This window comes from Passer domesticus, chromosome Z (assembly GCF_036417665.1).
Source record: "Passer domesticus isolate bPasDom1 chromosome Z, bPasDom1.hap1, whole genome shotgun sequence".
Classification (NCBI taxonomy): domain Eukaryota; kingdom Metazoa; phylum Chordata; class Aves; order Passeriformes; family Passeridae; genus Passer; species Passer domesticus.
The window spans coordinates 25,045,634-25,071,214 of record NC_087512.1 but is presented as its reverse complement, the minus strand read 5'-3'; the positions used below and the strand labels follow the sequence as shown (position 1 = coordinate 25,071,214).

At 38.8% G+C, this 25,581-nt stretch overlaps 1 protein-coding gene across 6 annotated transcripts in view; it reads left to right on the top strand.

Moving 5' to 3' along the window:
• Positions 1-25,581, top strand: part of PDE8B (phosphodiesterase 8B) — an 80,275-nt gene that overhangs the window by 20,486 nt on the left and 34,208 nt on the right. For 4 of the 6 annotated variants that reach the window (XM_064403836.1, XM_064403837.1, XM_064403832.1 and 1 more), the window contains exons 2-4: positions 18,715-18,774; positions 23,354-23,544; positions 24,937-24,996. In XM_064403836.1, the coding sequence (XP_064259906.1) occupies positions 18,715-18,774; positions 23,354-23,544; positions 24,937-24,996 (311 nt within the window). The remainder of the gene's footprint in view (positions 1-18,714; positions 18,775-23,353; positions 23,545-24,936; positions 24,997-25,581) is intronic. The other 2 variants (XM_064403833.1, XM_064403835.1) reach the window with 1 other exon arrangement.

Sequence of the window (25,581 nt, the reverse complement as noted above, 5' to 3'; positions counted from 1 at the left end):
CAGTGCTGCTGCTCCAGTTTGCCTGTTCCTAACTCTTCCCTGATTACTGTTCAACATTTCTTGGTAGGTGAAGGAGGAAGTGGCCAGGCATTGGTGCAGTATACAAGATTTGCATCACTTGGAGATGTCAGCAGTGCTTCCTTTCATTGATCTGCCACTCTCCCTGTCACAGGATTTTTGTTTTTCACCTGTTTTTTTCAGCATAGGATTGAGGAAGTGATCACATAGGAAGAGGATAATTTGCCTTCTTTGAACAATGGGAGATTTTTTTGTATGTTTGTACATATATTTGCTGTATTCTCATCTGCAGGTTGGGTGAGCCATCTACTGGCATCTTTCTTCCACTTTTGGTTGACTTTATTCCCAAAATACATTTTATTTATTTTATTGCCCCTTTTCTTGCCCTTTAGAATAGTTGCAGAGGTATTGCCATTACTGAAAATGGGATCAAAGCAGGATACATTTAAATGTGTGAATTTCTTGGTTCTTTTTGGTCACAGCCTGCTTCTACCAGCTGCTAAGTATCTTCAATCATTCTTCCTCCCTTCCTCCCTCTGAAGGAGGGTTGTTCTTTGTCTATTCCAAGTATTGTCTAAACTGACTAATATGTGACAATATAGGTATCTCTTCTTTTTTACTATCAATATGCATGTCATGGACAGGAAAAATCATGGCATAAATGTGTGACAGAAAACAGTACCTTCATGCTGCCTATCACAGAATTAAGTGTAAAACAGGGAAGAGCCTTCTGTGCATCTTCTCTAAACTCCTTCCAATTTTTTCCTGCTTGCCTTCTTACAAAATTCATTTGGCAACTCACTTGTTTACTAATAGGAAGTTAGTAAGAATTGGATTTTCTGTTTACTTGAAAATTTTGATTCAACAAGAGAAGTATTTCAACTACAAAATTCTGGGGAAAATGTTTCATTTATTCATACATTAGAACTTACTATAGTCAGTTTGAGATTCTGGTTATACTTTGATAAAAATGTTCACCTGATTTACTGCTTCTTCAAAAGGCTTTATTTCTAATACATTAATATCTTCTATTAGCTGGGAGGATCCAGCTGAAAAATTTCTCCCTATGTGGTACTGCTAACTTTACTTCATGCTGCAGTGCGGAGGTCCAAAGGCATGTTACCATAGAGATACCCACAGTAGTTTTAAACCAACTTTAGGTTACTAAAGCTTGAGTGCTAATGATTACTGCAACATCAGCTGTGGAATGCACACTGTCAGGATAGATACAGGCTTCAGCAGCTGACTACACCTAACTACAGCCCAGTGATGTTCCTTTTTGAGGCTGGAAGCATAGGACTGAGACCTTACAGCTCTTGCTGAGACTTAGCCACTCTTGTACTAGAGCACCTGATCAGGTGCATAAGCACCCCAGCTGCGCCACTATTATAAGGGAGAAGTAGGTGCCTTGAGCAACTAGATCAGATCTAAAAAGATCTCCCCAAATGGAACTGCAGTGCATGCTGCTCTTCTTTGTTCGGTAATTGACATGGGTTTTTTAAACTTTTTGTGATGATGTATTTCACACCTTGGACAGAGGTTGCATTGTTAGATCAATATTCAGGGTGAAAAATAAAGTGAGTGATTATTTACTCATCTCACCATCAGCCGTAACATCTTGTATGTAGTTACAGATTTGGCTCCACTGTGTGTTTAATGCTTGCAGATGTGTTCAGTGAGCACACACGGAAATGGAAGTTCATTCCCTTTTGAAGAAAAAGATAAAGTGAAGCACTAAGGTGAAGAATTTAGCAATCAATCTTTAAATAAATATGGTTTCTTATTCGGTTTGCTTCTGATCCCAAATCTGTCAAAAGAAACTAAGTGAGGTGCATGAGTAGGCTGTTGCTGGTTCTGTTGTCATTATGTTTCTTTTCATGGAGAACCAGGTCATATGAGGCAGCACACGGATGAAATGCTTTCCTGTTATTACTGGCAGCAACAGAAGGTTAAAGTGTGTGACAGTGGGTTGTGTATGTTCTGCTGTACATATAAACTCATGAAGACTGCTGTGCTGCTTTATGCTGTATGCATTTCAGTGAGAAGTAATAATCTCAGGTAGGAACAGCTGCAAGTCTACCTGTCAGGAGCAACATAGAAAATCAGCAAACCAAGCCATCTTAAATAAGATGGGCACTCTTGCAGCTGTTTCATTTTCTCAGAATCAGTCCTTAAAGTAGTAGTAAAATGTGTTTATAAATATTTTTGAATTAGAGTGTATTTATCCTATTTGTACAGTCACAACCTCTTCACTAGTCATACATGATAATAGAATAATTTGTCGTGGGTATCAGTGAAATTGCTGTGTTCATAGTGTAATCTAGTTACCTGAATGTGAATAAAGACTGTGCAAACCTGTGTCTAAACCTGTGTAAATACTGCACTTTTTGGCAAGTATCTCATGTAACAAAGAAAATTCAAAGTAACCGATATGCATAAGAAATGCAGGAATCGTTTTTATTTGCTGTAAGCATAAGTAAGGCTTCTTCATTTTCCCAATGCAGTAACACAATCAATAACTACAAAATTATTGCATTTTCTTATGTACAGAAGTAGGGTAAACTCTTTTATGATCTGCTATAGGAAAAGTTTGAAATTTCAGTGTTCCAAGCTCTGACATGGCCCAATGCCTTTCATGCTGTGGTTTTTGCCTCCCCAGAGAACACTGAGGAGACACTTTCTGCTTTGGGATGAGGATTCCTGCAACACCACAGAGGTTGTCTCAGTGTGACCAAGTGGGAGCAAACTCCACTTGAAGGGTAGTTTCCAATACACAGATGAAGATCTCACTCCCAAAAAAAGGGAACTGTGCCTAGCCTTGCCTTTAGCTTGCCTTTGTAGACTTACAAATATATGTTTCTTAGCTTACTCATGGTAAGTGTTTTGAGGCAATCATATTTTGAATGTGGTAAAACTGACTGAATATTTTAAAAAAAATACCTCTGCATACATCATTATTGAAATTAAAATGCAAGATTAGAGAATGGCTTTTCTTTTAATCTTTATTTTTAATGGCAAAGTATATTTTTGGAGTATTGTTTTAATGAAGTGAAATATAAAAAAAGCCAGTTAATACAAAGACATTTCATTTAAACTTTTATGGGACAACCTCTATCTGCAAATATATGTATGTCTCTTCTAGAAGCTGCAAGGGGAATTGAAACACAAGAAACTTCCATACCATGAACTATTAAGCATAAGCCAGCCCTTCAGACTCTTATGGGGAAATGGTATTTTCTCAGCATTTTGTTTGTACTCAATACACATTTTCTTAAAAATTGATGCTGAAATGGGTCAGCAGTGCACATTCCTATAAACTCCCCATAGTTCTCATCACTAGCAAAATTACTTCTCACCTTCTTTCTCATCTTTCTGATAACTTTTGTGGGGGTTCTTTTCCTGACACCTGCACTTGTCCTCTAGAGTACACAAGACAAATCCCCATTTCAGAACAGATCTCTCTGCATGGTAAGTACACCATGCTGACTGTAAAATTTGCTTTAAGTCTATCAGAGTTGTTGTCTCTGACCTACTGCAGATTCATACCTACTGCAGTGGTGTGTCAAGGCCACTTGTTTTTTAGAGTACACGAGGCAAATTCCCATTTCAGAACAGATCTGTCTGCATGGTAAGTCCACCATGCTGACTGTAAAATTGCCTTTAGGACTATCAGAGCTGTTGTCTCAGACCTACTGTGGATTCAGGGTATGTTGATTCATACCAGCTTTGAAAATACAATTATATCCACCTAGAAGACTTAAAAATGTCTTTGCTTTATTTTTAATGAAAGTTTTCTGAATAATCTGTATCTGTAATGTGATGGTCTCTATGAAAAACATAATGACTGCAAATTACAGAATGTGTCAGACTGTGCTGTGCTTCTCAGCTATATATAAAAAAGGAGGTAGTGTTCCATGGTGCACATAGCATGAGTTCCCAGCAACAGTACAAAAATAAGCAAAAGAGCTTTTTTTGGGAAGATTTATAAGTAAAAATTACTCCTGTGTGTTTTGGAAATGTCTAAGGCCTTCAGTAGGGAATGGATGTGGGAGGTGTCACATGTGCTTACATTGGTCTGGTACAAATTATCCTGTGTTGACCATTCTCAGAGACATGATGTTAGTTTGGTGGCTTGATATGACCCTCTGCAGCTGTTATGTCTTTGCAATCCTGATCTTCATTGAAGCCTGACTTAGCAAAATATTTAGGGGCACAAGTAGAACAATCCAGCTTGACTGGAAAAACCAGAGCACCCATTTGACTTAACTTTTTCACAGGGTCATTGCACCCAGAAGTCTAAAATAGCCCTGGGGTGGTTATGACACATGTCTGGCAGCAAAATTTGGAGCAGTTGGTTAGCTCCATGCCATTGAGGTATAAAAGGGGAAAATAGGATTTTTCCAAGTACTGCATATGTGAAAATTCATTGTTTAAATAATTTTATATGGATCTGAAGACTTGAGGTCTAAATTCTGTGAGGACTAGTAATGATATATTTGCAATGCCATAACTGAAAGGGTATGGCATGCTCTTTTGTTAGTCAGTGTGAGGATCCAGCAATCTGCATTACCTCTTCACCACAGGTTTTTACAGGTGGGACTAGTGAGCAAGTCAGAGTGTTCTATATGTCCCCAGAAATGAACTTTTTATGTTCTTTGACTGTAACAATTACAAACATTTTGTTACAGAGGAGAAGGCCTCCCAGCCCAAAATCTCTTATTTGCTTTTGGGAAAGCATTTGACCTTTAACAGCAACTTGCTATGTGAAGTAAAATGTAAATTCTGGACTCTTGGATCAGAGAGCTGGCCCTTGCAATTGTTGGAAGCCACCTCCTGTATCCCCTTCAGTTTCATCAAAGCCTTGAAAAAGTTTATTTCTGGTCTCTGGTTTACTGATGGGAGTCCTAAGCTGTCATGTCTGCTTTTTCTGTTGTATTCAGCTAAGAAACTCTAACAGATAGCAGCATAGCTCTTTGTATTGTTCTAATTTCACCTCATTTCTATGACTCCTGCAGTCAAGGCTCTCTGCTATCCTATCTATCTTGCAGCTGGCTTTTTCCTCCAGTTTTTTTTAATAGCTTTGCCTGCGGCATCCAACAAACCCTTTTCAGCAGTCTTGAACAGGACTAGTTTATTAAATTTCTTTCTCTTGAAAATGTATGATTTTATATGGGTTTATATATTTTTATATAACTATTTAAATATTATATTATTTCAAATATGGTTTTATCTGCACTCATTTTAGAGTGACCCTGTATGCTTTATAAAATTATATTGTATTGCATCTTTTGTTCAATATATCTCAATGTTTTTTGTTCTTCCATAGAACTCTGTCACAGAGTGGTACAGAGTAGTACAAGTGGCCTGAAAGCACTTTACCTGCTCTCTTGGCATCTCCTTTCCCTCAGTTTATGACAAATATTTCTTAACTTCTTTGAAAACTGAATGGGACCCAGTAAGAAACAGAAGTTACTGTTTCCTGTCTTGTGACATGCACTTGTAATAAGTACAGTATTGACAGGGAATACAACATATTTCCCTGCAGAGTGCCTCCAAAGATAGCTGTAAAATAAAGAGATATATGAGAGACATATATAAGGGAAAACTCAGCAATAGCTTTTTCTGTTGTAATCTCATGGACTGTAGTGTAACAACGTGAATAATTTATGCATAAGCAGTTATTCATTGGAGTTGAATGATACAGGGTCTAACCCACTGAAGTGAAGACATCATGTCTTATAAAGTCTGTGGTGGTAAAAATGTTTGGCTGTGAATTGAAACTAAAATATTTTATGGCTTTCAGGGGCTGGATTCCACAGTTCATGGCAGGTATATAGTTCCTATTGCTTAGTAAGGGCTTAATTCAGTGAAATCCTGAACATTTGGGCTGTGATTCCTTTAACTGTACAAGAAGCCCTTTTCGTCTCCAGAAACCTTGCTCATAAAATAGAATTAAACAATTGCTGAGCTGGGTTCAGCTTCTGCAGTATAAGGTGCACTGAAACTAGGCAATTGCAATTCTTCTTTGGGGAGAGAAAATTTGGCAGTTAACATTGCACATAGCAGGCAGAACTTCCGCTTTTGATTCTTAAGGGTGGAAGTTCATGCTGTGCATGTGCAGAAGCCATGGGAGAAAATTGATTGGGAAGACATTTGCAAGGGGGTCATGCTTCCCTGTGTGTGCAATTATTTTTTCTCTTCTCAGTAATGTGTTGTTAGTAAGAGGCATAATTACATCCTCATAATGGGCAATCCTAATGGTAGACAAAAATGACTATATTGTGTTCAAAGATATGTCAGTACATAAAAACTGGAGTAGCAGTAAGAGGTCTCTGTAGAACATTTGCATGAGTCTTGTAATGCTGGGTCTGAACCGTGGCACTTAATTTAATAGCTCTTCTCCTTGGTAAGACTGGAACAAAATGTCAAAAAAAATACTTTTTCCAGAAAGCTTTTAATTTCACACACACACACTGTGTAAGTAGTGATAAGTAATACCAAAATTATTATTGCTTATTGTGTAAGTAATAATTTGCACTGCTTCAGCAGACCAGGTGAAGGTCTATTGTATGCCTTCTTTGCATGCTTTTGCAGAGCTTATTTGGATTGCAGCCGTATGCAAAAGTTAAATCCTAAAATCAGCTGCTTATCCTACCTGCCTTTATATGAATAGAATAATGGCAGTCAAATTTTCATGACTGCATTCAAGTTTGTAAGACTGGGTAACTAAGTTTCATCAGAGTATTTGATGTTTCTGCGAGGTATGAATTCTTCAGGTGCACCTAACACCTGCTTCTCTGTTCCTCTGTGTCAGAGCTTCCCCTTTCTCTACCACTTCATGTGTGTCACTTATACCTACCTTGTATAAATACTCCTACTCTTCCTCACTCTTCATGTCTGTTTGGGTAGGGCTTGTAGGATCACTCAGCCCATGTGTCCTATTATTAAAGTCTTTTGGCTTTGAGAATTGTAAAATAGGTGAGACAACCTTTGTAAACACTTTGGTCTTGGGCGACAAAACACGGAGGGTGGAAATGCTGGGTTTGGGTAACATCTATTGTGGCTGAGTTTGATGACTCACAAGTGGGCAAAGCACTGTGCATATCACGGAGTGTGATATCTGGATATCAGTCTTGGAGTATTTGAGACATGACTGCTGCTGTCTCAAATAAAATGATTAGTTGAAGTGGCTTTGTCAAAGCTAGAATAGAAACTTGGACTGAATTAAATGTGTTCATGAATTATTCAGTCAGCATAAGAGCCTTGGAGCTGTTTATTTTGATGAGAATTTGACTTTAATTTTTATCGTCTGCACAATTTTTAGTGTGAGACATGGCACAGACTTTCATGTTGATAATTTGTAGTTGCACAATAACAGACAGTGCTAAGCTGGAGGCTTTGTTGCAGGAGACAGCATCACTTCTGATACATGAGGTGGTAGGGTCTGCTCTGGGAATAATTCAGTTTGTGGATTTCTAAATAAAGGGTCAATGGCAAAATAGTTAATTTTGACACATATTGAAATGCTTGTTTTGGATTTCAAAGTCAGTGTTATACTGTAATGAGAAAAATGTCCATAGGTGTCTGTTATCCTATAAACTTGGGAAGATTTAATTTTTGTTTTATTGGTATTTGTACTGTGAATTTGCAATTTGTGTGTTGTTGGGTTTTTTATTTTGTGGAGGTTTTGGGATATTTTCAGTAGAGTTCCTAGGCATAATTCTAAGTCATATCTTGTGGATGCTAATGTTTTCATGAAAAGCCAAACTAGTTGTTTTCCATTGCTTGCTCCCAAATTCAACAGTCAAGACAGAAGTGCTGCAAAACAAATGCTCTCTAGTGTGAAGGAGCAGGGAGGAGAGAACATTATGTTTTCAAAGGACATGTATCTGTCCTTTATGTACAATGTCCTGTTCTTCACTGGAGTTTATTTTGGTTTTGTAAAATGTAGATCAAAGTTCAATGCTGAGGGTTTTTTTCTAACTGCAAGACAATTCAGAAAACTTCAATAAATGACTCACTCTCATCAGAACATGCTTGTTCTGGGTTTTGTTGGGTTTTTTTTTTTGCTTTTTTTCTTTTTTGTTCCAGCAAGAGGAGTATAGTGGTTTGTAGAGGTTTTAGGCTGAGATAGTATGTAGGTAGCTTTCAGGAGCTGGCAAAAGAAGATAGGAACAGACCTCTTTGAACCAGGAAAAAAATCATTCCAGCAATGCCCACCCAAGAGAAGAAGTAAGAGAGGGTAATAAAAAGCCAACGCTCTGATGGTGACATCCATCCTGAAGAAGCAGCCTAGGGCTGGTGTTAGTAGTATCTTCAGTGAATAGTGTTGGAGAAATGGTAGAGCAAAAACACACATGTTGGTTTTGCGTGGCCTGGTATTTGTAGCGGGGGCCACAGAGGTGGCTTCTGTGAGAAGCTGCCAGAAGCTTCCACCATGTCTGGCAGAACCAGTCCCTGATGGCTCTGAGGATGGACATGCTGCTGGCCAAGGCTGGACCAGTCAGAGATGTTGGTAATGTCTCTGTGATAACGTAATTAAGAAGAAAAAAAACAACAAAGTGGGCACAATTTTTCCTAACCAGAGAAGAGGAGGAGGTGAGAACGTGTGAGGGAAACAACATGGAGACTCCAAGGGCAGGGGAGAAGGAGGGCAGGAGGTGCTCCAGGCACTGGGGCCGAGATTCCTCTGCAGGCCGTGGTGAGACCAGGGTGAAGCAGCTGTGCCCCTGCAGCCCAGGGGATCCACGGGGATGCAGAGATCCACCCACAGCCCGTGGGGGAGCTGCCCATGCTGGAGCGGGTGGATGCCTGGAGGAGGCTGTGGTCCAGTGGGAGACTATGGAGAGAGGGGGCCCTGCTTCCAGGCTGGAGCAGCCTGTCCTGGGAGAACTGCACCCCGTGGAAGAGTGACCATGCCACAGCAGTTTGGGAGAACTGCTGCTCATGAGATTGGAACCATGCTGGGGAAGTTCACAGAGAACTGTGTCCTGTGGGAGGGACCCCACGGCCTCACAGGGGAAGGACTCCTCTCCCTGAGCAGCAGAAGAAAACCTCGGGTGATGAACTGACCAAAATCCCCACGCCCTGTCTCCCTGTGCTGTCAGTGGGAAGGAGGGAGGGGTTGGGGGAAAAAGGTGTTCCTTAAGGGCTTGTTTTTACTTCTTATTATCCTACCCTGATTTTGTTAGTAATAAACTCGATATCTTTAATTTTAGACTATTTTGCCCTCAGAGTGTTTTCTCCTGGTCATTATCTCAGCTCATAAACACTTCATGAAATTTTCTCTTTTCTGTCCAGCTGTAGCAGGGAGGGTGAATGAGAGGTTTTCATGGGTGCCTGGCATTTGGCCAGTGTCAAACCATGACACCACAGCACATACCTTGAGTCAATTTTTTTTTCCCTTTTAACCTTTGTGATAGAGTCCATAATTACCTACATGTGCACTTGCACACCAGGATTTCAGGTGCTGCTTCTGACTGCTCTCACACTGTCAAGGGGCATAATCTTAGTGATTTTGTTTATTTTCAGTAAAATGCTAAATAGTTTATTCTAAACAGCAAAAGCCAAGACAACTACATTTTTCGGGTTTTACTACTGGAAGAGTAACATTAAATTAACTGAGATAGGTAACTCAAGTGTATGTAGGTAACTTCCAGATGCTTTTTCTTAATCAGTGTTTGGAAGGCAACGTAAATTTTGCATTTTAAAATGATTGTTTGATTGCAGATTAGCAGTACGCATCACAAGTTATGAGTATTTACCTAGGCCAAGAGGTGATGGAAGACTGTCATAACTATTTAGCTAATTTCTTCCTGCAAATTATGTTCTATCTGTTTCTGTTCATATTTCTATGATTTTATTATCTGAAATATCCAGTACTGAAACTCACTTCTTGGGGTTTTTCTATCAATTTTAATAGCCATGCCCAAGAATTGATCTATTGTATTAAACCATAAGCCTGTCTGCCTGTTACCTTGTCTTGGGCAAGTGTAAAGAGCCTTAGGCTCTTTAGAGAGAAAAGAGGGCAGATGGAGAGGGATCACTCCCTGGGCCTCTCTTAACTTATAACTGAAAGGCCTGTGAGTTGAAGTTATGTTCCTACTGATGTGTTCTGCAGCAGCACAGGGGCCTACCTTTGGTGAGTTTTGTTCAACTGCTCTTTTAACAATGCCCCTTCCAGTGGCCTGCTCTAAGTGCAAGCATCAAATTTCTTGTGTTGGGAATACTCTTGGTGAGTCATTCTTCATTCTGCTCTATGCTGCTCCTGATTTCATAGGTACCTGTTCAGTTCTTTAGGAAGCTCTCTTCCTAGAAGCAGCAGCCTAAGATTCTTGAAATGTCATTATTATTCTTGTTGCTTTCTCTTCACTTTTTCTGGTTTTTATTAATTGATCTCAAGGAAAGCAAAAGATTATGTACAACATTGAAAGTGTTGGTTCACCATAAATTTACATGGTAGTATAAAGTTTTTTTTGTTTGGATCCCTGTTGCTCTTCTCACACTGGTTGCTTTTTTGACTACCTCAACATACAAATACAAAAATACAATTAACTTCTATAACTCTCTGTATCTATAGTCTTGGATTTTGCTCTCTCCCAGACACCAGTGCATGTATTTTTGAAACAGCTCAGTCTCAGCTGGTGTGTTTTTCCCTAAGGTAAAGAAATTTGATCGGATTCCCCAGTAATGTGTGTGACTCATGCTTCTGCAAAGTTGAGAATGGACAGTAATGACAGACAGATTTACAGAAAGAAGTCTCACCATGCCAAGATCCATAAGTCTGGACATATTCTGTTCTCGTTGACAGATGTTTGTAAAAGTTTGTTTTCCCTTCACCTCTTCACACTGCAAGGGCATTAACATAACTTACCTGCCAAGCGTATTCAGTGAAGTGAAATTTGTGTGCTAACAAAATAAATATACTTGCAGAGAAACTTCTATTGATAAAGGCAAAAGTATTCAAAATAAGCTTGATGCATTCTGTAGTTGTTTTTCCTTCCAGAACTGTAACATAGTAGTTAGGAAATTAAAGCACTTGTCCAGAAAATGGATTTTACTTCCTGTCTTATCAGTACAGGCTGGAATGTGATTGCTGAGCAGCAGCCAGAGTGACAAGGGATAGGCAAAGCCATGGCTGACCTGATCAAGCATTGCAACTGCACCACTTGAAGGGACCAGATGGCTTTCAGGGGTCCCCTCACACCAAAATTTTTGTGATTCTTTATTCATTGGAGTTTCAGTGAACATCTCGAGCCATTAGCCAAACCCTTCTTCTTATTCATGTTCCCAATATCTGGGGGAAGGGGAGGAAATTTCCCAGTGCTGTGAGTTTTGAGACACGCTACATGGTCAGTGAAGAAAGGGATGATCTTAATTTACATGTCCTGTTGCTTTTTGAGCAGAAAAGCATAAGCTAAGACAAGCTCTAAAAACAAGGTTAGGTGGTATAAGGGACAGTGTCACTCTGTGCTTGTCCTGCTTTTGCATTTTCCAGTTTTCCATCTGCTTTTGGCCACTTCCAAAGACAGGATGTTGGACCAAGAGTGGTTGGTTTGACCAATTTTTTTTCATTGCTCCTCACAGATTTTTTGAAACTGGGAATGTGTTTAGAAATCTCCCTAGAGATTTTTGGGGTTTTTTTAAGGATCATCGTACTCAAATGTGTTCAACCAACTGTGTGTCTTATACCAGATTTATTCTATGTTGATACCAAGAACCAGAATTTTGGAAGTGATCCTAATAGTAGATCGTGGTCCTTGAATCTGTGTAAGAAAAATGTGCATGGTGAGAAATTGTGGGTACAAACTGCAGGACTGCTTCCAGATGCTGTTGAAAGCTCTAATCTGCAAATTATAGGAATAAATGGGATGTGGACTACTCTCTGTGGATAGAGAGTTTCTGAGTCTTTTGCAGCCTTGAAAGGTCTCAGAGTAGCTGCTGCTGTGAGCAGAATTGAGGACTGGTCAACAGTGGTAGTTTGTATGCCAAATGTAGTACCATAATGGCTGAACTAGTGTCTTTTCTGCTTGTTTGTTCTGTTGTCCTATTATGATAATGTGTTCACAAGGAAGCTGCTACCAAACTGTGAACAGAATGCAAAAAGCCATAAATAATATTCTTTCTTCAGTTATCATTTTATATCAGATACACATTTATTATCTTAAACCTCATAGGAATATTTTACAATAGCAAGTGTCATAGGATTAGTTTACAATAGTAAGTGAGCAAGTGTCAGCTTGCTTGTTCAAGAAGTCATCTAAAATCTCTATCAACTGGACATTGATATTAATTTCTTAATTTTTGTTTTCCTTAGGGTGATCCACTACTTGTGACCTGATGGTGCTAACTGCCTTTTGTTTCTCTCTCTCTCTTTGCCATGCCTTTCAGAGGTTTACATGCATCCCCCTGGTTTGCTTTTCTTCCCTTAACATTGATTTTAAATTGAAACATCAAGATTATATGAGCACTATGGACTCTAGTTGCTTTAAAAAGGATGATTTATGTCCTGGGCACAAAAAAAGGAGTGAGAAATAGAGAAGAAACAGATCTGTGGTTTTGACTACTTATTTTTTTCTAATTTCTTATTTGAAACACAAGCCAGGAAACCATATAGAGAGGAATGAGAATGAAGGAAGAAAGAAATCTTAACATCTGTTCCTGAAGCTGATTGTGAGACAAAACTTCTCAGCTTTCCACAAAAGGAGTTTGTGCAAAGGAGAAGTGGACTCTGAGAATGAAATACAAAAAACTCAAACCAACTTAGATGTTCATTATATTATCAACTATGTAATTCACAGAAATTCAATTTTTGGCATTTGATCTTTTATTTGAAGTTTTTATGAGGGCTTCTGCTTATCTCCAGCACTGGTGACCATCTTATCTCTACTAAGATATGGTGTCTTGGCATATGGCTCACACTGAAGAACACGCAGAGTTTGCAGACAGAGGCATCTCTGTGGCAGGTCGACTCAGGAACCCAGTCAGGCTGGTATTCAGAGCACAGGAGAAATGCAGGGACGGCAGTGGGCTGGTGGATCTGATATGTGATATTCTGTGCCTAGCCATGCTTGGTTTCAAATGCTTCACTCCTAAAGGAGTGCTCTCCCACCAGGTGAAGACAAGGTTGGTGGGGAAGAAGGAGGTAGGAAAGAAAGTTAGGGCTTAATGCTCCTTTTCAGGCACAGGTCACTGCAGAAAAGGAGCTCAAAGGTCATGGTCGTGAGAGTTTGCAAGAGGAGCTGAATTTCATCACCCAGAGGTGAAAGCAGTCATGGAAGGAGGGGCTCTTCTTTCTCTTGACTTTGTTCTGCTCCCTCGTAAATATCTAATTCTCTTGCATGCAGTGACATAGCTTTAACCGGGGGTATTGATGTGGCCTCAGCCCAATTGCTTTTGAGGCAAAAGAACCAGATGCAGGTTTGTGAACTCTACCCTTGAGCTACAAGCAGACCCTGCCAAACCTACAGGTCTTGTGGATTTGGGGTCCCGTGTGTTGCCTGTGGATGTAGTATTTTTATGCTGTATGCCTCAGTGTGTGTTGTCACAAATATTGTTAACAGGCCACCACTTCCAAATGCGTGTGTGTATTTTTGGCCTACGTATCTCATGGGTCAGACTTCTCTTAGGAGTGCTTGCAGAGACTGCAGTGGCTGAACCAGCAGTGATAAAACTATATTTCTTCTGAGTGGTATATGTGTTTGATCATTGTTTTCAGAAAATAAAATAGCATGACCTTGCATTAACTTCAGAGTTGAGCTATCAGCTATCTAATGCTCCTCTGGACTCCGTGGAAAGTGGCAGTCATCTGGCAAGAGGGGAGAGCTGGTGGAGCACAGTGAGTTGGCAGCCCTCTAGTGGGGGTGAGGAAAATGAAGGGGACGAGCATCTCAGCAAGCAGATGTAAAAGTCAATTGGAAACCACAGCAGGGAGAATCTGACGGGGGAATAAGTAAAAACAACAACTAAAAAACCCAACAGAATTTGGCAACAAGGTGGGAGAGAGCCGTCTTTCCTGAAAGAGAGTTGCTGTAGTTACTGGGGCAGTAGCTGTTCTGGTGGATGGAGAGGATAAAGAGTCAGTCAGGCAAATGAGTGAAGCAGGGAAAGATGGTGCCTGAAAAAGCTGGGGAGGTCAGACCACAAAAACCATCTAGCTCGGGACCAAGCTCCAGCAGTATGAGTATGTTCTCTAAGAGTGATTCATCTTTAGTCTCCCAGCCTTTGCCAAATTATCATTTAGGGGTTTTTTGACTCAGAGGTGAAAAGAGCTCTCCAGTTTTCTCGCATAAATCTGCCCCTTCTTTATAAACACAAATTGCTAAACAGGTCAAGTGATAGTCTCTGTAACTGTAGAAGCTGACAAAGAGGGAGAGACTCCAAACAGAGAACGAGTGGCCTAGTGTTAAACTATACAAAAATGCCTGTGGAAGTGGATGGATCAGAAGTGAAAAAAAACTAAAAAAGGAGAAAGATTGTGATATAGTTCTATTAAGGAAGACAGGACAAAGAAAAAAAAAGGGGGAAGAACAGAGAAGTGTAGCTTTGCTGAACAGCAGAAGGGGAGATGGGCATCCTTGTCTGGTGTGCTGTAGCAGGCAGAAGTGCAGGACACCAGCTCCAGGCCAAGAGTGTTGGACAACAGCTCTTGGCCCTGTGTTTTGTAAGGAAATTCATGCAAGACTAAGTCCAGGGTTGAAGTCATACATGGCTGTGGACTGCAGTTGGGCCAGGAGAAAAACCCAAAAACCAAGGGACTTGAGGTTGAAAATAGTGTTACATTCAAACATGAAAATTCCAATAGCCAAAGAACAGGCTGAAGTGTCAATCTTCACCAGCAGTGAGGGTAGAGGAAACTGAGCTGGAGGGAAGTGCAAAAGAGCCCTGGCAAAGATGCAGCCAGGGGAGCACAAGGCTGAGGTGAAAGCTGGGTCAAAAAGAGATTGGTGTTACTGGCTTGCAAAACCAAAGGGGCAGATGTCTGAAAACATTGCAAAGCTGAATGAAGGGATGCACTAGTGAAAGGGAAAGGGAAGAGGGCAGGGAGCCTTCAGGGCAAAAAGGTGTCCAGAGGGACCTTGACATCTTGTTGCTTGTTGCTTCTCAACTGGCACATCCCTCCTGAGCCTTTTCAAGAGGCCAAATTCACCAACACCTTTGCATCCCTGCTTGGTTCGCTCTGGCTGCTATTGTTACTCTGAAGCAGCACAGAATTAAGCAAGAAGATTTTGCTGTACTAATTAGTCTATACTAATTACAGTGGCGTGTTGGTAATTATTGATGATTCATAAACTGCATGGGCTGTAGGTCTGCAGCCATACTGGGGTAAAGACTTTTGTACTGATGACTTAAAAAGGTGAAAATTCAATGACGTAGGAATGCATTTTGCTTAATGGCACTGCTATGATAGTAAGGTAATTGGTGATCACTGTTTTGCAAAAAAGCATAAGAGCTAAGAAAGTGCTATTGACGTTGTCTAATTATTTGTTTCATAGCTGATTTCTGGGGAGATTGCTTAGGAGATTACAATGATACTGAAAATAATATTGGGCAGTTAAAAATGTTAAAACAAACTTTTTTCCACTAGTTTTATGCCATTATTATTTCTAGGTGGTTATTTCTTTGCTTTCAATACAGTGTCTCTTTCCTCTGCTTACTGAAATTAGGGGTTTTCTCACTGGCCTCTTTGGAATTAGGCTTGTCTCTGCATGTTTTACCAGAAAAGTCTGTTATGAGATACTACACTAATTGATTTAGGTTGCAGATCTATTAGCAGTCCTTCCTGGCAGTCAGTCAAATAATGAGAGCTTTATTTAAATTGGAAATCATCAGCAATGTGATATTTACTTAAGTGAGGAAATGAACAGAGGTATGGTCATGGTATCACTAATACACAATGTCCACATGGTCAGACTCTTCTGGGAGTTCAGAAGATGTGGAATTAGTTCCTTCAGGCCAGTGAGAGATCTGTAGGACATTTGTGAAGGCCAGGCACACATGTCATTATTTTTGCTGCCTCCTTTAGCTGAGATTGACAGAGAAAAGTGAGTCAGTCACTTATATCCACAGCAGTTTGGGCATATAAATCCACAAGTCTGATTCAGGTTGTGAAACAAGACTCAGAACTTAAAGACCAGAAAGGAGGATGTCAGACATAGTTTTTGCTATATCTAATGAGGTTTATTTATCCTTCCCATATTCAGGCTCATTACCAACCTTAATTTGTCCCATTTGTTTCCGTGCATTGTATAAGTAATGAAGTTGAGCATTTTAGGAACTCAAAGACTATACATAGCAATCTTTCAGATAGAATAGCATCTATTCTGCATCTCTCTGTGGCTCTGACCCCGTCAAGTCTGCAATGAGCAGGACAGGGACACGTTCACCTACATCAGGAGTCTCCGATTTTCTAATTTTCACCTAGTTTTCTGCTGTTAGGAAAGGCAAGAGCACCCTGAATCTGGAAGGAAGGGAGGAAGAGAAAGACTCTGATTTTTTTTGTCCTTCTATTCAAGTGTTTTCTATTCATTCATGAGGCTGACACAGAAACAGCCGGGAGAAAAACTCTGAGTCAGAGTCTGAGTGAGTGGATTATTTTGTTGCTGTTGTTTTAAAATAAACAGGATAAGAAAAGTGGCTAATCCATAAAGTAATCTCTGTAAAGGACTTGATAGACTTGCCTGCATTGATCTGTGTCTTGGACACAGTTATTCCATTTTTGACAATACAGAGTGACTAACGCTGGATATCTTCTGAAGCAGTAGAAAGTGGAAGGCCTTCATTTACAATGTGAGTTCCCTGATATTTCCCTGGCATTAATAAATGGAGAATAAAATACATATCTGTGTCCAAACACACATGGATGTGTCTGTATTCTTCTTTTGTTGAAGAGTCTCATGCTTTTGATCCATGCCTTCTGAGACAGTTTGAGCTATGTGTTGTCAAAAAACATGCTTTTACTGTGGGACTGACTGAAGTCTGTTGTGTAGTCTTACAGATTTGTAATGATATCACTTCAAAACTTTGTTTTTAAATCAAAGTGTATGATGATAAAAGATTTTCCTATTGAATACCATTGGAGTGTGAATGTGCTGTTTTTCTCTTTTGGTTGGGGGGAATAGGAGCTGTGAGCTTTCAGGGGATTTTTTCTTTAACTTACTCTTAACTCATGGTTGATGATGGGTGCTAACTTCCATTTCTGTTCAGATATGCTTACTGGCACTAAGCTACATTCTGCTACAGCAGGAGCGCAAGTGGGAAGTGAAGCTTTTCTGTGAGAAAAGGAGAGGTTAACTACACTTATATTGGGGGCAGTTTTTGCTTTGGAAAACAGTGGCAGGCTTTGTAGTTTAATCTTTTGGAGTGCTGCCCGTTACCACCTTCTGACGTATGTTGTTGTGCTGAGAAGAATCGATGCGCAGTGGTGCATGAAAGTCCAGCGTGTCAGATGTAGCTATACATAATGCCACTGTCTCATGTGCAGGCAAGGCTGTTAATGCTTAACACAGTATTGTATTCTCTAAAGAAAAGAGTAGAATACCAGGAACTTCATCTATTTTAAATGTTTATACACATTCCTTTGAAAAATACATTTTTTAAGGATTAAGTATTGCCTGCATAAAAGGTTCAGACTAATGAGCACCACAGAGAAAAATGCCACAGAAATAGGCATTTGCCAGCATTCCTGTGTGCCAGGGAATGGCCTTGGGAATCTGCCTAAAAATTAGGGTTTTGGTCAGATTACGTGTCTTGGAGGGTGGTTGCTTTAACTCATCTACACCTGGGGCACCTGGGGTAACTGGTGACCACGAAAGCAAGGAATCTGCCCTTTTGGAGATTGGCAACTTGCAGCTAATTCTCCATATGCATTAACGTTTTAAGGGTTTAAAGACTCTTCTCGTTAAGCACGTGTACCTGTGTGAGGGCATATGTATTGTTCTGTTGCTTAACAACCTTCTGTAGCTAATGGTCTGAAGTGAAACAAATCAGTAGTGTACAGGAGAAGTGTACTGAAATGTATCAAGACACAAAAAGTATTAACATAGTCCAGCTCCTAAGAAGTATAACAAACAAAGCAACCACAGCCCACATGTACTGGCTTTCTTGCAGCAGGTTTAAATTATGATGTGCTATCATGTCTTCTGAAAATGTCATGGCCCACATGGCAGTGATATTTTTGCCTGAAAACTGAAGGCTATGGTTCTGGAAAACAACTTTCAATCTGCAACCCAAACAAGTTCACTTTTCTCAGAAGTCATTTCCTTCCCTATCAATCCCATTAAAACATTATTATTTAGAATATGTCACAAGACCTTTAAGAAAAGTTCAGTATTACATTCTAATTAATAACTTTCGGCCAAAGATAAATAGCTTTCTGTAGTCTCCAGTAAAAACAAGTCCTTCTATGTAACCTAAGTACTCTGTTGGGGAAAGAGGGAGAAGGAAGTGTGTGTTTCTCGCTCCCTTATTTAAAACCCTACCATTTTTAACTTACAGACAAGTAAAACAAAAATAGGAATTTGGTAAAGATGTTCATGAACGATGTACTTCAAAGTAACAAAATTAAGGCTGCTATTCATATGCCAGTGTGCTTTTTAGTGTCTTTCATGGTTCTGTTTGATCTTTAATTCTTGTATGTAAAATGCTACCTTCTTAAGAACCAGACTGAAAAAAAAAATCTGTATTTCTCTTCTTTAGCAGGCTTCAACTGCAGAAGTACAAGTTGGGCCCATGAGACTGACACAATACCCAATTCAGGTAAGATGCTCCTTCAGTTTCTGAGAGAGCCAATTCAGTATTGATAGATGAAGAAATTAAGGTTCAAACTCTTTAGTTAACTATAATACTTTAATTTCACTTGTACAATGACTGGGAGAGGCATAATGTATGTTTTGTGTATCTGATTGCTTGAGAAGATCTACAGGTAAATTAAGTCAGTAAATAAGCTCTCTAGATTTCCATTAACACCCCCTCATTCCTTGTATCTGTCCTACCAGTAGGAGTGTGAGTGCATGTGCATCACCAGGGAAAGAGCTGCCTCTTTGGATATTAAAAACTGTTCCGTTTTGATATACCAAAGCTGAGAGCTTCATGAAATTTAGGTATATGTTTGAAATTTAGGTATATGTTCAGTTTTGCTGGGTTTTGCAGGACAGCAAACAGAACAGAGAACTGTAACAGGACAGAGAACTATGTTTTACGGACCACCAACCCAAGAAATCACCTCCAACAAGACAGGTTCAAATTCAGCTAAGGAGCAACAACTCTTATCTATACATGCTTCTTTTTCTGTACATTTTGTTCTTGTGACAGTATCAGATGCCAAGTGTTATTTTTTTCAGCTTATAGTGGATGTTGGAACTCTTGGATTATAGGAAATTAACATTGTTTTAATGATATATAATTCATCTGAATTAATTTAGGGGTCAGTTAATTCTATAAAATGCAAACATATTTAGTCACCAGTCACTCTTTCTGTGAAAAACCTATGTGTGGAAGAAAAGCATCATAAAGCTTTACAGTTTTATGGCTTTACATTCAGTCTTAATGATTACTCGATCTGATGAAATTGCTTGTTTATATTGTAATAAGATTTGGAGTAATGATTTTAACAGCAGAACAACCTTTAGTTTTGCAGAGAATTTCAACATAGAAGTGTGGAACTTTTCACAGAAAAATGTTTTTAGATCATGTTCATCTTCAGAAAGATTATTCAGAAGATATTTAACAACTACAAATACTCTCAGTGCTTTTGTCAGGATATTACTTCATAGAAATTTGATTTGCCCAAGTCAGAGTTGGATTTTTGTTGTTCTTAAAAGCTGACATTCTCTATGTAAGAAAAGAATCTGCCTCAAGCAGAAATTATTAAGTGAAATCATTAACTAAAGAATTTTTGTTAAAGATGTTGCTATACATTAACTTATTTGCTGTTAAGTAAAACACTTCATGTAAACCCACCTTGTTTGTTTCTGGAACAAGCCACATTACCTCAGATAATTTGGCAAGTAATGCACACATCCCCACATTTTAAAAATGTGTGCTAATCTTTTATTCCATCTTGACCATACAATTATGTGTTTCTCTGTGCATTGCAAACAGCTACTGAATATCACATTTTACATGTCTATTTGTGGATGATTAATCATGTTTACAATTGTCTGAGAAGTTCTGCTTGTTACAACAATTGCCACTGGGGCTTTTCTTAGCAAACTTCATTTTATTCTGCTGTGTTTTATGCTGTTATGGGACACCTGTGCCAACCTCAAAATGGCATATATTTTTTGTCTGAGAAGTGACCTCACTTTTGCCTGTGACCTGCCATAAAATCATTTAATAGATTCCCCACTGGACTTCATGACCATATATGTCAGAATAAAAATCAGGTTTCGTTTGTACAGAATTGTGACCCAGGTGCTCCTGGCCTTAAGAGGCAAAGGGAAGAGTCCAGAGCAAACCAGCCAGCTGCAACCCTCCAAACATCCCATATACAGATTGCACAATTGCCTCAACTTTGCACCAAGGATTGTAAATAGGAATGGTTTGATTTCAGAAATTACCATGCTGAAAGTACACAAAAATGTGCTTTCTCCAAGGGACACGGGAGATGTGATTTTTATAAACAATTAGTGTACATAAAAAAGGTGTTGGATCCTCTTGCAGAAATGTTTGCTCATAAACATTTCAATGTGTTCCTATTAAAATGCTGCATTTTCTCACCTTTCAGGACATTTATTTGCCATCATCTCTTTCACAGCGTTGACACTGTGATCTTCCCTGATGAGCTGCAAATGAAGCACGATGATGCACAGCATTTCCTGTTCTCTCATTCCAGTATAACAGGAGTATCTCTGAAACTTTATTCAGAGATACCATGTCTTTTCCACCTTGAAAGTCTCCTGCTAGGATATGATGATTTGAAAATAATTAAGTAGCTTCTTAAGTGCTGCAATTTTCTTTTTCCTTCTGGTGGCTTGTTTATCCTCAACTGATGTTTCTTGTATTTCAACCTCTTTAAAGCAAATTTTTGTCCATTTTCTGTATTTGTATAATAAACTGGGAACAAGATGTGCAATAGTTGTGTGAAGCAAATACTTAGAAAGAGAGTAAAAATTTCAGTACATCACCAAAATTGGAAAGGCCTCCACAGAGAAAGTTCACGATATTCCTAAACTAGGGCAACACTGAGTAAAATGATCTTTTTACAGTAACATTGGCAAACCATGCAGCAAAAAAAAATTTTTTTTTTGAAGTTTTTTGGCATGGAACACAGATTGAATTTAAGCATTTCCTTGATCATGTTGTTTATATGGATTATTATATTTTTGCCTATACTTTGACAGTATATTGCTCAAATATATTTCTAGTTACATTATGTTTGGATCATTCATAGTAACTCCATACAAATGTTAATGAGAAAGTGTAGTAGTAACACTTTAAAACAGCTTTTAAAATTAATATTCTCAGAAGGATTTGTGCACTGATAATCAGCTACCAGGGAGAGATTGGATGGTTTAATTAAGCTCCATTATTTTAAAGCTGATAAATTATTGCATTTTGCCATCCTTTATTTCCAAACTGGGAGTGCTGAGAGAAGAAAGATATCAAAAAACGTGCCGCCCCCACCCCCCTTAAATTTTCTTTCCCCATAACATTTCAAACCAGGAACAAAATAAAACTAATGGCAGTTGGAACCAAACAGAAGATTGTATCAGAGTAGGGACTTCACTCAGGAATTAGAAAATCTGCAGCTTGGCCACATCATTGCTTTCCAACTCTTTGATGGCTGGGAAAAAACCCTAGGGATTAAAAAGAGTGACAACAGTTACCTTGGATGTTAAGTGTCAGTAAGCCAAATCTGCTTATTGATAGCTGTAATCAAAAACCTTCCAATACATTGAAACTTTTGCTGTCTTAATATTTGCAGAAATTGTGAGCATATAATTTTCTTCCATTGTTTAATGGAACTCTGACTGTCACAGTAACAATGATTGATTTTTTTATTGTTTAAAATTCAACAATCCAGGCAGCTAAAGATAAGAAGAAAGCTATTGTCACCTTTTCTAGCTTCTAGACTGATGGTACTGAAATTCATGTGCTGACACCACAGCTGCATAAAACAAGGTGGATAAAGGTTATTGGCCTTTCCTGCGGGCATTTGGAGCAAAATTCTGCATATTTTTCTTGAACACGTTGTTTCAGTAAAGTCAGGGGATGACTTTTATTTGTGAAATGAACAGGATTTTGCTTTATACATGACTAATCTCTGGCTGCTGACTTTTTGTGCAATTTTAATAGCTGTGAATAGACTTTTGACTTTTTGAAGCCTTCTTTTTCACAGCATATTTGCACTAAATTAGCTCTTTTCTTTGTCTGACACATAGGGTAGCATGGTTAGTTATCGGTCGCTATGGTAAATGTGTGCACTGCAATGGGGAATGTCTCCATGACTTGGATTAATAAATTGGACACTGATAAATTGTATGTTATGGGGCAAGGATGAAAAATTTATTCTCTCTGAAAACCACTTTCTTTTACATGAGAGGCACAACAATACAGCTGTTTTCAGCTTCTATTCTGTGTGTCAGCTTGCAAACAGGCTTCCTACAGCATCTCCTTGATCTTCAGAGTGGCATCTCCATACACTTCCTACCTGATCTTGTGTGAGCAGTTCCTTAAGTGTTCAATTGAAATTGTCTAAACTACTTTATACGCTTAGGGACAGCTTGGTACAATTTATTGGGTAAAAATTTCTCACATTTGAATAATTTTCCTCCTGTACATACCTGGTTGCCTGTTCTTTTCAGCTTTGAAATAATATTGGTTAACGCCATTTCTTTGTGATTAAAGAAGAAAAGAACTCATAAAACTGTGTTAATTTTTTGCCCATATCTTCAGGGATGATAAGTGGTAATTAAGGCAGCTGCATTTCAGACAGTTCCTTACAATCAAAAGTGTGTGTAGCTGGGATGGCCTGACAAGAATGGAAAGGATGTTTGAACACTGTCTGGTTGCTGATTGAATTGGAACAGCAGTTAGAAAAAAATCATCATATGGCAAGCTGGTTTTGTCATAAACTTTTAAACAGTCCTTGTTTAAAACTATTAACTATTTATATAGTTAACTATTGTTAACTATTGATTATCTATTGATAACTGTGGTATCTATTAAGAAAGATTACTACTGCATTGGTTGATTTACAGCCTGTGGTTCAAGCTTCCCACTAATTAAAACAGACTTAAATCTTCCAAAGGGCAGAAGTATTTGTTAAGGCTTGCTCCATGCAGAAGACTATTTTACATACTTAATGTGGTGCTGCTGTTTCCGTCCCCTGCAGGTTTTGCTAATCTTTGCAAAAGAAGACAACCAAAGCAATGGTTTCTGGTGGGCTTGTGACAGAGCAGGATACAGGTGCAACGTTGCCTGGACTCTGGAATCAGCACTTGAATGTTTCCTGGATAAGCACCAGGAAATAATTGTTATAGATCACAGGAGCTCCAAGTATTTTGATGCAGAAGATATCTGCAGGTAACCTAAAGCACCTTATGCTTATCTTAAGCTTTGCAATACATTGTATGAAACCAAACCTCTTATTTTTAAACCGAAAAGACGGGGGGAGGAGCGAGGTGGGGGAGATAAAAACAACAAACAAAGAATGAACACCTAAAATTGTAGTAGAATGGAAGTTTGGAGACTGAGGCCAGGAAGTTTGTGTATATCTCTAAGAGGATAACAATATGAAAACAACATTATGCCAAAGCTGAATAGTAGAAAACAATATGAAAACAATATGAAAACTACATTGTGCCAAAGCTCAATAGTAGAATTATCTCTAGGTCATAGGGTTTCTATCAGAGCATAAGCCGAAACTGTTGTGAAACTATTCCCTGCTGTGGGTGCTGCTTCTTTCCTGGCTTACTGCTGCAGCAAAATCTGAAGCTGCAGACTTCAAAGGAATGTGTTTGTTTGTCCACAAGGTCAGGCACTGCCAGTTCTTCACAAAAGTTTGCATCACTCTTCTAGTCCACATGGTTGTGTCTAAGCTGTTTTAAGAGTACAAGTGCTTAGTATTGGGATCCTTTGCTAAAATACACTGTTTCAGCTGAAGCATACCATTTACACCATTTGCATACTGTGCTTCTAGTCTGCCATGAGCTGAAATTTGCCATGTTTATGACAAGGGGCATTTTAATGCTCAAATATTTGTGCTGGTCTAAGTTCTTCTAAAAGACCAACAGATAAACATAAAGATTGTTTATTCAGAACAGTGTAATATGAGTGAAAAAATCTTATCATTAGCCAGCAAAACACAAACTGAGTGTTCTTCTGATAGCTGGTCATATCTTTTTTGGTTTCTCAGTAATATGCAACATGGTAAAATTTTGTTTATTCAGTATTTAATGAATTGTAGTCTTTTGTAATTTGCTATGCCCACTTTTCTTACTTTCATGCTTTGAAAGCACTTCCCACCCTCTAAACAAAATTTTGCAATGTCTAGAAGGACAGTGGTAAATATGAGAGGGGGTAGAGATTCTTGTTTAAATTAGTCAAGGGTGTTGAAGATGCTTTGCATGTACTGACCTTTCTCAACTCACGCATTCAGGGCAGTCTGCCCCAGATAAGCTGAGTACACGGGAGAAACCTTTGCTAGGTCATAAGAGTGGGTCTGAAAAGTGATGTTTGTACACTGAAGTTTTGGAGCTTTTGCCTTCTTACCTGGATAGAGCAAAATGAGAAATCTGGTGCCAAAATGAAAACGGTTTGTCTAAATGGGGATAGTTAGGTTTGGCAGTGCACTATTGTGTTGTCTAGCCTCAGTGGTGTCTTTCAGTCCTGACTTTCATTTATATTTTCAGCGAAGGTACTCAGAGCAATATTGAAAAAGCATTCAGTGTAACTGAGAAATTTTTGTTTCCTCAGGTCTATTCGTGCCACAGAGCTATCAGAGCATACTGTAATACTTGCTGTGGTTCCACGCACGTAAGTATTACTGGTTTGTGAAAGATTTTCATTTTACTTTATAGGAACAGTTACCTAATCTATAACAGTTTTTTAATAACAGAAAGTATCTTACTAGCAAATCTTACAGAGTAAATGTACTATTTTTTACCTGAAATGGGCTAGTGATGTTTGATGTTTTATTTGTGTTGAACATCTTTTCTTTAATGCCAACTAGTATTTTCCCTGTCACCTTCATAATGGGTTGTATAGTAAGAAAGTCAGACAGATATGTGTTTTTTCTAAGAGGAAAGGAAAATATGAATCCAAACTAGAAAGGTGTGTATTACTTTCCAAAGAAAATAACTAGATAAATAACAAATTGTTGTTTATGGAACTGTGTGGTGGGGCAAACTTCAATCCAGTTGATGATAAATTCACCAGAATGTTGTCCTTAAACCCTTATTCAGTAATTCATAACCTATACTTTTAGGAAGAATTCTTACTGACTTAAATATATATTGATCAAATATCTTCAAATACCCTTGTTAAAACTCCTACACACTACTGAATCCATTACCATTTTTATTCATTTCCTAAATCAATTAGAATGTTAGGAAATAGAGT